This window comes from Festucalex cinctus, chromosome 7 (genome assembly GCF_051991245.1).
Source record: "Festucalex cinctus isolate MCC-2025b chromosome 7, RoL_Fcin_1.0, whole genome shotgun sequence".
In the NCBI taxonomy this organism is placed as follows: domain Eukaryota; kingdom Metazoa; phylum Chordata; class Actinopteri; order Syngnathiformes; family Syngnathidae; genus Festucalex; species Festucalex cinctus.
The window spans coordinates 19,836,221-19,852,322 of record NC_135417.1 but is presented as its reverse complement, the minus strand read 5'-3'; the positions used below and the strand labels follow the sequence as shown (position 1 = coordinate 19,852,322).

The 16,102-nt window shown below is 38.7% G+C and overlaps 1 protein-coding gene across 4 annotated transcripts in view; it reads right to left on the bottom strand.

Annotated features, from left to right (window-relative positions):
- spire1b (spire-type actin nucleation factor 1b) overlaps positions 1-16,102 on the bottom strand; it is a 43,111-nt gene that overhangs the window by 18,898 nt on the left and 8,111 nt on the right. For 2 of the 4 annotated variants that reach the window (XM_077525909.1, XM_077525907.1), the window contains exons 3-9: positions 12,952-13,188; positions 12,730-12,855; positions 4,752-4,823; positions 3,931-4,095; positions 2,676-2,762; positions 1,450-1,579; positions 103-144 (exon numbers count right to left, since the gene is read on the bottom strand). In XM_077525909.1, the coding sequence (XP_077382035.1) occupies positions 103-144; positions 1,450-1,579; positions 2,676-2,762; positions 3,931-4,095; positions 4,752-4,823; positions 12,730-12,855; positions 12,952-13,188 (859 nt within the window). The remainder of the gene's footprint in view (positions 1-102; positions 145-1,449; positions 1,580-2,675; positions 2,763-3,930; positions 4,096-4,751; positions 4,824-12,729; positions 12,856-12,951; positions 13,189-16,102) is intronic. The other 2 variants (XM_077525905.1, XM_077525908.1) reach the window with 1 other exon arrangement.

Genomic DNA, 16,102 nt, shown 5'->3' with positions numbered 1-16,102 from the left:
TGCGTGTGTGCATTGATGATGATGATCAGCCATAGCGACAGAGAAGAGGAGAAGAGAAAATTTAATAAATGGAAGCCAGGTAAGCAGCAGGAGGAACGTTACCTGACGCATCAAAACTGAAAGACATGCTAAGTGGTCGAATTACTGCAACGAGAAATGCATGGCATGGGACAGTCACAGCAGAGTGTTATTTTAAGAAATATACTTAGACTGCATATAGAAAGACATTCTGGAAGTTAGCATGCTTTTTTTTTTTAATTTTCAAGTGCAGGGAAAAAAAGTTGGACTTTTACAGTTTGCAAGCATTTGCATTGTCATTTGCATTGCCCTCCCCTAGCAAGCCTGTTTTCCATGTCTCCTACAGCCAACACAGGTTGTGAGGGCTAATTTTAAGTTTCTGCGATACAAAATGGACGGGAGTCTCGAGTTGTCTTTCTTGGGGTTTTTACTAGAACTTGCACACAAAATACAACTGTGTCATTAACGTCTCTCTTTTCTCCTTCGTGTCAGTTTCCAAATGCACAACAATGTCCATTTACAAAACGCTACCACCTAGTGGCTGATAATTTCAGTGCACTTCCATTTAACAGAAAAAGAATCAATGTTTTTTTTATTCTCTTTTTTTAACTAAATCTTAATACTGTATATACTAACTTCAATAACTGCTATTATATTTAATGTGAATTTACCATAGCTTAACTGTATCCTGAACTAAAGACAACACAGGTGTTTCAAACGATCAGCTAATCAGCAAGTTCTGCATCAAGCTTGATAACGATCCTCAGCTGTGTTGGCTGTGGGAGACATGGAAAACAGGCTGGATGGGGTACTCGAGGACTGTGGTCGAGAACCAGCTACAATCAGAGATGGAAAATAAAAACCCTGCCACAGTTTGGCTTTAGCTGCAAGTGCTAGTACTCAATCGACACGTAAACGAGGTCAGTACGAGAAGCACCTGTGGCTAAAGATGAACTCTGGCAGGGTTTTTACTTTCTTGTCTCTGATTACAATTCAACTGTCACTATATTTCAAGCTAAATAGGAAGGCAATAGTTAGGCAGATAGCTGCAACACAAATGTGAAGGTTTCAGCAGCATTAGCAAGAGAAGAGGAGAGAAGGATATCATTGTGTAATAACAATATTGTTTATTACATTTGAGATCTAAGTTTTAGTAAGTACTCCTAATAAATGTGGGGTTTGTAAGTAATTTGCAAAGTTATATGTGAAGTATGTTTCAGATCCAAATGTCACATCAAGGTTAAGTTACATACTGTATGTGTTAAAGTACAGTAAGTGGTGCTTGATATAACGACTAAAGTAGAAATTGGTTGTTAGACAATTTCTCCTGCATGTAACCAATGAAATTAAATTGAATACACTTTTTCGTCAAAAGAGATAAATGATACACTACATTGCGATATGGATATTTTGAAATGTTGAGGGTCTTACCCATCCGTCCCCGGCGGACCATATCTGGAGTCACAGGTCGAAGTTTCCTCTCCGATTTAATTTCCTCTAGGATCCTCTCATGCAGGGTGGGAGGAGGCTGAGTTGGTGGCTTCAGTTTACGTGCAGAAACCTTCCAAACAATGCGATGATTGACAGAAAAATAAGCTTGAGGAAAAATAGTGCATATAGCGCCATCAATATAACAGCATGGAACCTCAGAGCTCCTCAAATTGATTTGTAAATTGACAATTCCGAACATTCTGACATTTCTGATATTTCTCCAATGCAACGCAACGCAACTACTTACTTTACACAATGTAAAGAAACGGCAAATTGTAATGCTTTTCTCTGTGAGTATCATACAAACAAACCAGGCAGATTGTTTTAGTAGTCAACATCACATTTTGAAGTTAAAATAATACTCACAAATCAAATTACAAGGATCCCAAGTTCAATACTTTTTCAATGAGCAAAGAGCGTCATTTAATCAAGTTGACCACTATTTTGACTTGTGACATAAGCCCGGAATTGTCAGCATCTTTAGTACCTGACACACAAAAACAGTTACAGCCAAGAAGTCTGTTCCTTGTGACAACTTTATTTCCTCTGTAACCATATTATTTATGCCTCATATCTCAGAGGAAGCAGCGACTCTTCCTGCTTTAAATCAACCAAAAAGTGATGAGAGCAGCTTTTCCTGTAAATTTGCTCTTGCAGTGACTCTTTCATTATAAGTAGTGATGCTGACAGTTTAATGCAAGTTGGCTTTATGTGAGGATTCTGTGGTTACACTTGAAATCAGCGAAGTTTCATTTTCAGAGCTCTCAATTTTCACATGAACTTCAGCAATAAGATTATTGAGTGCTGCTACGGGAAGGTATCCAATTCCAATGTATTTTTCTAGAAAGTATTATTTACTCATTACAAAATCATATTTGTTCATCTGTCTATGCCAGTAATATATCGCAGGCAGAACAGTTAATTCGTTACCCTCTTAAAATAATTGCCTAAGTCATTTTTTTTTTTTGCAAAAAAATATTATTTTTGCCTAAATCATCTCCACATAATGCTAAACTTGCATTGGCACCTGTTTTTCCACCTGTTTTTACTCACACAACAAATTAAGTTATGGCTTCCTGCAAGTATATTACGTCAAGTAAACAGAATAACATTTCAGATTGAGTAAGTCAATTGATTAAAGGAGGTAAGAATGTAGATCCACTCACAGGGTTAAGTGGCGGTCTGGATCTAATGAACTCCAGTATAACTTCATGAGCACTCTTCTTAAGCCTGGGCGGGATGTCTCCATTCACCTGAAACACCACACCAACGTAATGTCACGCCGCCACCTGCGTGACAGGCCTTTATTGTCATAGTCATGTTTCCTGTTTTATTTTGAATTTCTGATACCCTTCGCACCCCAGGTCACTTGCCCTTCCTGCAGTTCACTAATTACCGGTCCCCGCCCATGATCATGTCCACCTGCCACCAATCACCTACTGCAATAAAAGCCACCTGCATTCTCCCCTCAGGGCCGAAGTGTCACCGTCAGTGCATGGAAGCGTCCCACAGTCCTTATGTCCTTGTTCATGTTGCCTAGCGTTGTTGCCTTGTTTTTGTGCCTTTTCCTCCCTTTTGGAGCGCCTTTAGTTACCCCTTTTGCCTTGTGCCCTTTTTCCTCCCTAGCGGAGTGCTTTCTGTTGTCCCCAGTACCTTTTGCCTGTTTTTTCCTCCCTAGTGGAGCGCTTTTTGTTCTCCACTTTTTCCCCTCCCTGTTCTCCTCTCAGTTTGAGAGGAGACCTCTGTTGGCCGGAAATAAACCTGCTGCCTTGGTGGCCTACCTTACGCCTGCGTCTGAGTCCTACTTGACCCCGCCTTGTCACGTAAACACCAATACTGATGCAGCCCTAACAATAGATGTCATTGCAGTTTAATTGGTCAAGTGTGAATGCTATCATCCAACAGCTGGTGCACATTACAATAGTGGACCGAGATGAAGGTGATGTCTGTCCACGTTAGCTGCTCTGTTCACTTAAACTCAAGTGTAGCCAATGGCTCAGATTAGCTCAGGTGTCTCAACCCAAGTTACCGGGTACTTTGGTTCACACCAGAGTGTGAACACAGTCTTCAATTCAAATGTTTGTTGTTGCGCGACTAAATTCAACACAATACGCTTAACAAGCAGCCAAGGGCACTAAAAGGAAAAACAACTGGATTAACAAATACATCAGATGCAGCAGAGTACAGCAGCAGTTGTGTAGTGATTGAAACCTGGCCATGTGAATTGTTGGTTGGCCTAGTAATTGGATTTAAAAAAAAAAAAAAAAGCCACCAACAACAATTAATATATGTCTATGTAAGGCTGTTAAGTATTCTGTAGAATATCCTAACAGGTTGCTCTAGACAAAAATAGAACATCATAAAAGAGTTAAGCAGACCAGTACATTATTATATGTTTATGTGCAGCCATATTACACTTACCATGACTTTGCGCAATTTGTAGCGTTTGGACCTGATATCATCCATGAGCATTTCGTAGGGAGTAAGCTGGTACTCAGTGGGCAGTGGGTTATACTGACGCTCTTGCACTTTTTTCAGCTTGACTCCTTCTCGAAGGTCTCTCATCACCTGAACCCAGAATCGAGCCTGACAAGAGTAAAGGCCATCAGAAGCAAGGAAGTACAACAAACAGTTGACCCTTTAGAATTGAGTTGAGGCATGTTCAGATGGAGTTAAAATCATGCCAAAACCCCACAAACACGCAAAACGCAATTTACGTACACAAAACGTGATCTACGCACACAAAACATGATTCACAAACGAATGCACTTTGTTCTACACACACAAAGAAGCATATATTCAATTAGAAAAACAAATATCTATCAAGTATAGTTTTGTTTTGTTTTGTTTTGTTTTTAGACTTTAGATTAATGAAGTGTTGGCAGACCAGGGCCCTGTTTTATCAAGAGTTAAAATGGATATATTGGGGGTTCGGTTTCGGCACGTAGAACTGCTTGGCAGAATGTTACTACCAAAAGTCACATGACTGTTATCCGTAAAGGATTTTTTTTTGCACTTGAAAGATATTTTTTGTACTCAAAAGCTTTTTGTTGTATACTTGGAAGATATATTTTTTTTGTAATTGAAGATGTGCTTCTTTGTATGTGTAGAACAAAATGCATTAGTTTGTGACTGACGTTTGGTGTACGTAAAATCACATTTTGTGTGTTTACAGGGTTTTGGCATGATTTTAACTTCATATGTTCAGTTGATCGGTTGAGATCAATAACAGTGTATTTTACCCAATCTGCATTTTGTAAGTCATTCAAGTCTTTTCTGGGATCTTCTGCTGACTCTTCCATCTTACGAAGATTCTGTTAGAGAAAACAAAAGATAAGGCTGAGGTAGACAAAAGAAAGCTAGTGAATTTGAAATTCACCTTCATGTGGCATAATTCACTGACAGGCTCAGCTCAGGCTGGCATCAATTCACCAAAACAAATGGGGATGAAGAGTAAACAAATCTCACAGGAAGAAAAAAATATATCTCCTATATATAATAATACTGGACATCACGTTGTACAATCACAGCACACAATCTCAATTCAATGAGGAAATCCCGATTCACTATCATCATTCACAGGGCCAGCTGCCATGATTGGAATATAAGCTCTAGTCTAGTATGTTACGTAACATCACTCGCACAGTCTCATGCATTTTGCTACATTAAAACTGCATGGGGCGGCACGGTGGTCGAGTGGTTAGCACGTCCGCTTCCCAGTTCTGAGGTCTCCGGTTCGAGTCCAGGCTCGGACCTTCCTGGGTGGAGTTTGCATGTTCTCCCCGTGCCCGCGTGGGTCTTCTCCGGGTACTCCGGTCTCCTCCCACATTCCAAAGACATGCATGGCAGGTTAATTGGGCACTCCGAATTGTCCCTAGGTGTGCGTGTGAGTGTGGATGGTTGTTCGTCTCTGTGTGCCCTGCGATTGGTTGGCAACCAGTCCAGGGTGTCCCCCGCCTACTGCCCAGAGCCAGCTGAGATAGGCGCCAGCAGCCCCCGCGACCCTTGTGAGGAATAAGCGGTCAAGAAAATGGATGGATGGATGGATAAAACTGCATGACTACAGCTTGTACAGCGATACATTTTTACATGGTAATGTTGAAGGGTTTACTAGATTACAACAGGACGTTTAAGGCGAACAACCATTAATCTAGCGAGTGATGATCTGTAAAAGATGTTTGTTCATTGGAACAGCTCCGGCACCTCTGCGATGAACAGTACATCACACAAACAAACATGAACAAAAAGGTTTTCTGTACAATAAATTGGTGCTATACGTGGGGGATAGGGACCAAATGATTATGCTTTTCAGAGTCAGAGCTGGAGCTGACAGCAGACTGACTTATGGCGCTTTTCCACCGGATCGGTTCCACACCGAAGCAGCATTTTTTGTCCCCAGATGTTAGCGTCTCCATGGGACTCTTTCGGGGACGAGCAGTTGCGTTGTAACCGTTGTTTAGAACCCTTTCGGCAGTGGTTCTGCAGCGCTGGTAGTCGAGGGACTAGCGAGGCTGTAACATTACCTGCCATCTGATTGGCCGACAGCAATGCAGAGCGCAATGCCATGGCACACATTTCCTTTGTTTTAAGCGAGAAGAGGAAGAGGCGCCCGCCAAAGTCATAAAAATAAAGTATAATAAATATAATAATGTTTTACAACAACGCTGAACGATATTTACAATTTAAAAGGTACTTGTGGATGGATTTGGATGTGGATGTTTGTGGTTTTTTAAAAAAACATCACGAGTACACAACGCTGGCTGGTCGTGTGTTCCCATTCATTTGAATGAGAGCTCCAGCGGCACAGCTCTCCATTCAGAAATAGCTTCGCGAGCGGGTCGTGAAATGCAATATTTCATCCATGGCGGTCCATATTATTAAATTGTAAATATGGTTCAATGTTGGCGCGACTTGCCACTTGTGAATTGTTATTTTAGATCGGCACGCACTGCGGGAGTGCAAGCTTGGCTTGGACAGTTCAAATGTTGCCGCCCCCTTCCCGCCGTGCGCCAGTTGTAATGGAAAACCGACGGGTGCGGTGTGGTGGGGTTACGTGAGGTGTGGTGTGGTGTAGTAGCGTGCGGTACAGGACTGATGGAAAAGCAGCATTACAGTACAAGTTAATCACGAAGTGAATGGGGTAACCAGCTAATTCACAACATGAAAGTAAGGTCGGTAATAGAATGCATAGATTACAAAATCTTAAATCAATTTAATCAAATTAATGCAAAAAAAATTTTTTTTTAAATGTATGCATCCCACAACAAAAACAACTACTTCTAGTATTTTCTACGACCTCCATGACTTTTATGGATAGCAACATGTCTGCTAAGCCTGGAATTAAAAAGCTGTCAATCTTTTTCTCGGGGTCTACTTATTTGTGCAAAATGTTCTTTAACAAATTTGTTTAAAAAACAAAAACTACTTTTTTTGTGTGTGTACTAATTGACAAATCTTGTTTGCAATCAATGGCCCACATTTGTGGGAGTATTTTGTAGTATAGTAGTTCATAGGAAAAAAATCTTAATTTTGAAAGGAAACTAAAGATGTTCTTACAAACCTTTTTGGGGTGTACTCATTTATGCTGAACATTGTATACTTAAAGATTTGTTGTCCTTGTATTCAATGTTGATCAGCTGCTTTTCTGCAAATGTCGATGGGAGACATTTCATAGACAACAGACACTGTTTGTTATTCAGGGCCGGTTAATGGATAAAGACGGCTCCCCTGTATGCTGTTGCTACCCTGCCATTCAGATGAAGCAATGCACTGTGGGGGAGGGAAACTCACAGCTGATCTCTCTTATACACACAGGCACAGATGTACACATGTATTACCTAATAAGTGATGCACTTTCAAATGTCATGTCCGCAGTGATGTCAGAATCCATGTGTAATCACTAGTGTTGTTCCGATACCGTTTTTTGGCTCCCGATACCGATGCCAATACCCAGCTTTGCAGTATCGGCCGATACCGATACCATACCGATACTTGAGGTTTTTTTTCCTCAACATGAAAAAGGTGTCCTGCCATTGGTTCAGAGCATTCAAGGGCCAATAGGATATCTTAGATCGGCATGCAGTGAACATGTCGCATATCAGTGAATGTTGTGCACGAGCAAGACACAAGATGCTGCATCCAAAATCCTATATTAGCATTGGAATTAATGGTATCGCAGACCCGTCACCAGAAAGAAATTGTAGTGGGGGCATTACCTTTTTTTGGGGGGCACACTTTATCAACCTAAATCTAATGTTCATCAGGTTGAACAGCGGCATTGTGACAACTGCAAAAGTGTTCAGAAATATTTTCTGTCACTTAAAAGCGGCAGTTCGTTCTGAAATCTAAAAGACAAACTGAAAAAAAAATATGTAGTTCATTTTGCATTTATTCAACTCAAAAGTTCATTTGAAACAAATCCACTCTTCACTTCTGTAAACAACTATGTCCGAATGAATGACTCTGTGACCCAGCCCCTTCTATCTGGAATTGGCTAGCAGTTGCCTTCATTTGCGTGTTGGATTAGGGCTGTACGATATGGATAAAATTTCCTTTCATTTTTGCCAGACATCTCTATTCTTTGATCTTTGACTCAGCATGAGACTTCACATCATTTTACTTTTTTTATGGTGCCTTCTGTATTTTGTGTTATTTTATTTCTATACTTGTACAGATTTTTTTTTTTTGTATTTTATTTGCGTGTATACTTATCTACTTATATTTACTCGAATTAATTTTATTTTGTGTTATTTTATTTCACTTGTGTCTACTAAAAGACTAATTTCTATTCCATGCACAGCACTTTGTATGCAGCAATTGATGTTTTAAAGTGATTTAGAAATAAGGTTGAGTTATGTCGATGATATACAGAAACAACATACGGATTCAGTGAAAAACTAAGCAGAATATCAATCCAAAAGGATGTGTAAAGTGCTGTTTTTTTTATTAGAACTTAGTGACAGTCATCAACATGAACAAACTTGGCAATAAAAAAGAGAATTCAACTCACATTGTACTGCAACTGCTTTAGTGATAAATAATTTTATGCTCCATAGTTGTTGTTGTGTATGTGTGACTGCTTGGGTCTGTTACTGTGTATTGCTACAATTCATCCGTGCTGTGTGGCTTGACTAATTAAAATAAAAGTTTGACACTCACTTGTAAACGTAACCAGTGGACTCAGGATTCCCATTGATGTCAACTGTGTCATCCTGGATCGAGGTTTGGCATTTGGTGGCTTCCATTAAAGCGGCACAAAGTGCTCACTGCTCAGTCTTTGTACCAGCGCCAGCCGGCAAATGCGCACTATCTACCCGGAAGTAGATTTGGCTAAGGCACGTCTGCAGAGCGCGCGTCTCCCCCCACCCCACCCCATCCCTCCTGATCCTGATTGTCATTGGCTTGCTTAGTTGTCAATCACAGCCAAACTTGAAAGGAGGTATGTGGTTGGCTGGCACGCCATGCTTTACTTGAACCAGAAGGCGCAAGTTTACGTGACTGATAGGACGAATAGTTGGTGAGTCATCTTGCTAGGGCGGGCACGGCTGACTGACAGGGCGGGCACGGACCCCCAAGGCCCGCCCATGGCGACGGGTCCGTGGTATCGGCATGTTACTTGTGAGTAGTCACCGATACCGATACCACTGTTTTTATGCAGTATCGGCACCTCTGCCGATACCAGTATCGGTATCGGAACAACACTAGTAATCACTTAAACAACAGTAAAGGGGTTACAGAAGGTCGCTATGAAAAGCAGTTGATATAAAAGATGCATTTTAAACCAATTGTCTACACATCCCAATTCAAATCCCAACTTTTTGTGATGACGGTCCTAGAAAAATCATTTCGAAAAGATTTTCAGCATTAATGTGACCTAACCTGTGCAACTTACTTGGAAACAAAATAAATCTTTTAGTGCGGAGAAGCAAAAATGAACAACAGAGAGAAGGTGGTTGCACAAGTTTTCACATCTTATAACTGGGATGTGTCTGCGTAAAGAATTAACCAATCATAAGCAAACTCATTTTAAATGGTAATCATTCATCACACACCTGTTTAACTGATTTTATTTTTACTACTCCTGTCCAGAAGAGCTTTCAGTTGAGTTGTATCAGTTTACGGCCATATAGAATGGTGGATTATTATTTTTTTTTTTAATGATTTATCTTGGCCTCATTTTTTAAAACCAATAAATGGTATTACTTTGCAAATACACATTTTATGTTGATATGGGAGTATATTTTGTGTTTCAACATGGCTGTTTTTTTAAATGAATGAACATTCAAAAATCGAAAAATTCTACACACTGTCCTTTTAAAACAATAACATAATAATAATAATAATAATAATAATAATAATAATAATAATAATAATAATAATAATAATAATAATAATCTTCATATTGTATTATTACCAGCTTTTACTAATGCGTTTTAATTTATACAGTATGTGATAAATAAGGCAATTGGAACAAACAATGTGTTTGCAGCTAAATTACATAAAAGTACAGAAAAATTCTATTATAGCTTAGTCCATCCTTTAGCGATGTTCATTCTGTTTTCTTTTTCTATTTTTTCCTCCCATCATTAATAAGAATCCTCTCTGTCCTCCCTTTTCTTTTCAAAGGTTATGTAACTGGCCAAATTCCCTCCATTCATTCACATGCATTATGCACAGTGAAAGAGCAGTTTTAGAAGCACATAGCAGGACGGAGCCCTGAGGTGGAGTCGCACAAGTACACACGCACTCACACAGTTCAGACCTACCAACAGGAAACATTTATTCCAAACCACTGCTGCCCAAAAGGCAAAGCCTTCACGTGATGGTAATAGGTGAATGAACAGTAGAAGAAGATTATGTTGTGCGTTCATAGCAAAGGCCTGACAGTGAGTGAAGGGAAAATTAAAATAAATGCATTGAGGAAATAATTCTGTATTCAACCAGATTATTGTTGCCCACTGTTCATATTTTAAAAATTTTAAAGTAAATGCAATGTAATTCCAAACAGATATGCAGTTTATACAATCTGAAATGACCTGACATTGAATAAATGGTCCACAGCAATAATTTCAATGTAGTTGGCAAAATGCCAAATTATGAAGAATTAACATTTTCTTATGTATGAAAAATTATATACATTCATTAAATATTAGGGAGCAACTACATCTCATGGCACCAAAGCTGTTTGCGATGGTGCCTGTTAGAACACTAATTTGCAAAGTCAGTGTGAGTCTGCAGTTTTATCTGAATGTCAGCATGTCAGATACTGTCATCTATGTAGGACATCATGTTACTTTGTCTCCATTGTGGCCCATTTTAGCCTGTCAGGTGGCGAGCACATCTTAACAGCACCACACTGCATTGCTACCTCATACTTTTCAGACTCTTGGCATCACGGTGTGTTACACAGCTTTTTATTGCTAGTCGTTTGTTTTTAAACTCTTTCATATCCACACTGTAAGTATTTTGACATTTGTAGGAATAATTGTAAATAATAAGTTATCACACATTTGCTGCGATGAAGAACTGCTTCTGCTTGCAATGAAGAATGCTTTGCTTTGCACTCACATTCACATAGCCTGGCCATATATGTTATCTTATCATATATTTGCTGCAATGAAGAACTGCTTCTGCTTGTAATGAAGAATGATTTGCTCTGTTCCCACTCACATTCACATAGCCTGGCTATTTGGAGATGATTAAAAAAGCTGAAGAACCACAACATCTAACGCAGCAGAATGGTTTGCGCCAGTCTGCTGAGGTCGCCTGTTTTATGTTAAGAAATGATTGCAAACTTGACCACACATGTACTCAGCAATCTTCCACTCACATGCGCAACACAAAGACAAACAAGTACATCGTGTTCCAACTATGCCTTGCATTTGCATTTTTAGGTTTGGACCACCCATGTAACTAGGGGCGTGAAAAAACAAATAATTAGTGAGATTGAGGAAAGGAATCTTCAGAGAGTGCAGGAGTGAATTGTATCAGTCAGTTCCTCTCCTCTCTCCTTGCGAGCCCTGAACTGTCTTCTCTCCTTTTTGTGTTGTGGTTAATAGATGTCAAACAGGTAACCCTGACATTTGTAACCGAAACACTTCACACCCTCCAATGTTGACATTTTCCGTTAGTGAACAATATGTAAAAGAGAGAATTACACTTGCACCGAAATTTATTAATGAATGGATAATTTATATCACTGGAAGAAAATTACAAGATTAAGAATGCACAATTATTTTGACACACAACAATGTAGGAAATCTCTGTACCTCTAAAAATACCTTGGACAATACCTTTAATTTGATAAAATTAAAGGTATTGTCCAAGGTATATATTAAATAATAAAATTATTTTGAGTAAAATAATATACACTGGATAGCATTGTTTTATTGAAACTAATTTAAAAATCAAAGAGAAAAGGGTCTTGTTTTACTTTACTGGATGCCGTGAAAGGAACGGGTTTGTTCCAAAATCAAGTCTAACAGTCATTCGTGAATTAGCTAAAGAGGTATGACTAAGTGTATGTGGTGTTATGTCATAGCATGACTCATAAAGCATGTGCATGTTTATTTATCCACAGGCATTACCACAGATGCCCTCAAGTATCAGCTGACGCTCTGAAATGCTGTCCACATTTCTATGAGCCTTTGTAATTTGCATGCCGATTTCATGCTACTGTTTAAGGCTTTCTTCTGTGTCATGGCATTTTACCGAAACAGAATAGATCTTGTATATTACTGTATATTAACAAAATTGTAGTTTGACATTTGTAGACCTTTGGTTTGACCGTCGTTGAACTTGAAAACAGACAGAAAATGGATGAATTGATGGCACACGTGCTATCGAGGAGGTTGTCATGGATGTACAGTAGGACGATGTGATGTGTACTCCATTTTGCATCAGTTTCTTCAACATGTGATTAATCAACAATTTCACACAAACATAAGAATTTTTGACATTCATTCAACAAGCTGCGTCTATGAAAGAGAGCCCCGAGTTATGATGCTTTCACCACGTGCATTGGTGGCTTATAATGCTGCTGTTGTCCCAAGTACCCATGAGGCATGTACTGAAAGCCTACAACACTAAATCCTCTGCCTCACTAAGTCTTTCATAGCAAAAGTAAAGGTCAGGCATCATCCCTCTGTAAAGATTGATGTGAAAGGGCGGGATTTCTCCATGCCCATGACCATGATGAGGATAATAAAAATGACGACTCACCTCTTTGGCACTCTTGATCTTGTCCAAGAAAGTACGTAATTCCCTGGTCTCGGTGTACAAAGCCCGGCATACTGCCTGGTAGTGACTAGCGGCGTCCGACTGACTGGGTAGATGATCCGTACACAGCTACAAGAAAGGCAGTAAAAAAATAAAGCGGTATTTTCAAATAGGTTTTCACACTCCAAATATAATATGTATGGCAGCCCAATGTACGTACACTACCTTGAGGATACCTCTGTAGCCATGAACACCAGATATGTTGTCGGGTTCATCATCTGCCTCGTCTTCTTCCTCAGTTGCCTCGTAGCCTTCGTCAGGGCAGACGTCCCTTTCGGCCTCCGCTATGTTGGTCATCATGTCAATGAGCTGCTCGAGTGGAGGACTGAGCTCCCGCTCTTCATTCTCTTTCAGCCCATAGTCCAGAGCCTTGTAGATCATGATACCCAGAGACTCAATCACCTGCAGGTGCGCATACAACACTGTACACTTACAATCCTAACAGTATTTCGTTATCCAATAAAGACTTTATTCAGATTAAATTCCTTTCTGAGCGTGTCACTGGGATGGATTCCATACCACAATGTCAGCAATCCATTTTGTCCAAAATGGACTATTTTCTCACTGCATAAGTTTGTATTTAGTCACTAAAACTCTATATTTTACTATGGTCACAAAGTTGTACGGTGTTACAATAGTGTGCATATTTTCATCAAAGTCTTATTTAAAAAAACAAAAAAACAAAAAAAAAACCTTTTTTTTTTTTAAGAATCCAAAAAAAATCTGTCAGTGTCTACTGCTTCACATTATACACATGCCGTCCAAAGAGGCCCATGCCACTCATTGGTGCTGAGTCTTCTTCTATGTGACTATATAGACATATATATATATATACATATATATCGACATATATACATATATATATTAGGGGTGTTAAAAAAATCGATTCGGAAATATATCGCGATACTACATCGCGCAATTCTCGAATCGATTCAATAGGCGGCTGAATCGAATTTTAATTTTTTTTTTTTTTTATTATTATTATTTTTTAAATAGCTCAGAATTGTTCATTCGGTAGTCTTACCGATTCAACGTCTTATCATCATTGCCTTTTTTTTTTTTTTTGTGTGCGAATCGATTTTTAAACTTCCATTTTTAATGGAAAAATATTCAACAAAACGTCTGACTTCGGGTTAGGATTCACACCTTGAGCATGGAAGAATGTTATATGAACGGAACATTAAGCCTTAATATTTTATTTTAATGCTGTTTAAACATGAAACAGATTACAACCTCTATAAGACTGAAATTTCAGATAAATAAATAATACATTTTCATATAAATCTTACACTCTACAAGCTTACTGATTAGTATTTTCTAAATTTGAATGAAAAAAAATCGCAACAATCGACTTATAAATTCGTATCGGGATTAATCGAATCGAATCGTGACCTGTGAATCGTGATACGAATCGAATCGTCAGGTACTAGGCAATTCACACCCCTAATATGTATATGTATATATATATATATGTGTGTGTGGGGGGGGGGGGGTGTATATCGACATTTGCATCATTGTACTATAATAAAAACGTTTTGTGAATCATTCTTCCTCATTGCACTGTTGTGATTTACTCCCTGAACTCTTCTTAAATACATTCTCAGCAATAGAGACACTTCTGATGTCAAGTCATGATATTCGATGCATAAAGCTATTCAAATCTCATTCAAAAAGTATTTCACAAAGTATTTTTAATTGCCAATTTTATCAATTTGTTTTAATGAGATCATTTTGTTTTGCTGTTCTTCATTTGAACTGACTATTTGTACTGGCAAAACATAAATCTGGAACTAAAGGGTCATGCTTGATAAAGCCAGCAATCCCAAGGCCCAGACAAAAGGCTGAAGTGAGAAATCACACAGGGAATTAATCTGCTTGCCTGAACACTAAAAAAAAGAGGCAGAACTGGTGTAAACAAGTGATCAAAAAGGGTGGGCGCAAAAGTGCAACTGAATGAGCCCAAGCAAGGAGTAATTGAAGTTACATACCATATTCAGTGCTCATTCCCTATGTTACGGTTTATCATTCGCTCCTCTGCTATATCATTTATCTTTTGAGTGATTGTTTGTTTGCTGCTTTTACAGTAGTATATTGTTTCTGTAATGCCCTCACAAAAAAGCCAGGAGGACACTTATTTCTTGAGCATAATACATACTCGGATCACAATTGCCTCCAAAAGCTGATTTTCCTTTGTACTCCGATATGTGCACCCCAATTTGCCGGTATCAATGCTTAAAAAAAAAATAAACGATTATCTGTGCTGTAATTTGACCCACTGGGAGTTCTCATATTCAGTCACATATTTTTGTGCAAAGAGTTTAAGTTCTTACCTTGCTAAAAGTTTTGGTTGTCAACACTTGAGCCCACATAAATAACTGTAAGTACTGAACTACAACGTGCTCTGGCGTTGACAAAAAGAGCAAACCTCATGAAAAATGGTTGAGAAATGAGAAAGTTGTGACTTAATTACAATTGTCCACGTATTGCATTTCACGGGAACAATGACCTCCCCAATATGTCTGCTACATAGGTATGTCATTCATGTTAATGTATCTAGTATTTTTTACACATGGACACAAATGATCACGTTGGAAGGCCGTCAGTACTGACTAGTTTGGGTTTTTAAATAACTACAAGCTGTGACTGTAATTTTAAGGCTTCTGAGCATGAGGGCAACACAACCAAGCATGCCACACTCCATTTAAAAATCTCTCTGAGTGCTTCTCAGGCTTCCAAGCAGCCAAGCAGAATGATTGGGTGAAGAGAAGATGAAAAAAAGGGAAAACTGGGTAAAAGATGAAGATGTGCAACCAAAGGAGATCACAAGTAATAGTAACATCAGATTGACTTACATTTCAGCATTTCTACCACTAAGAGGAAATAAACTGAAATGACTAATCAATTATTTTTGCTTAACTGCTTCTGTCCTGCAAAGGCTCCACAGCCTCATCTCAACCGTTCATTTCAGCATAAGTTATTGTGGCAAATTAAAACAAATTTTGATGAAACATACAAATGCTGTATTTAACAATCACTTGTAAGCAGTTTGACATGGTGCATATTACTTTCATAAGAATCAAGCATTTTGACATGTTAAAAATGCACTGTCAATGCAAGTCACCACAGAATGTGATGACAAATCTGAATGGTCCAAGAAGGTGTACTGTACAAACTTCAAACCAAACTAAGTGATTGAAATTTGCAATAACTATATGGAATATTCAATTAGTGCAAGACATCAGTTATAAACTGTGAATCCACTTAGTTATATAGATTTTTTGTTTTTAAAAGTTTTTAAAAACATACAAAAGCAAGT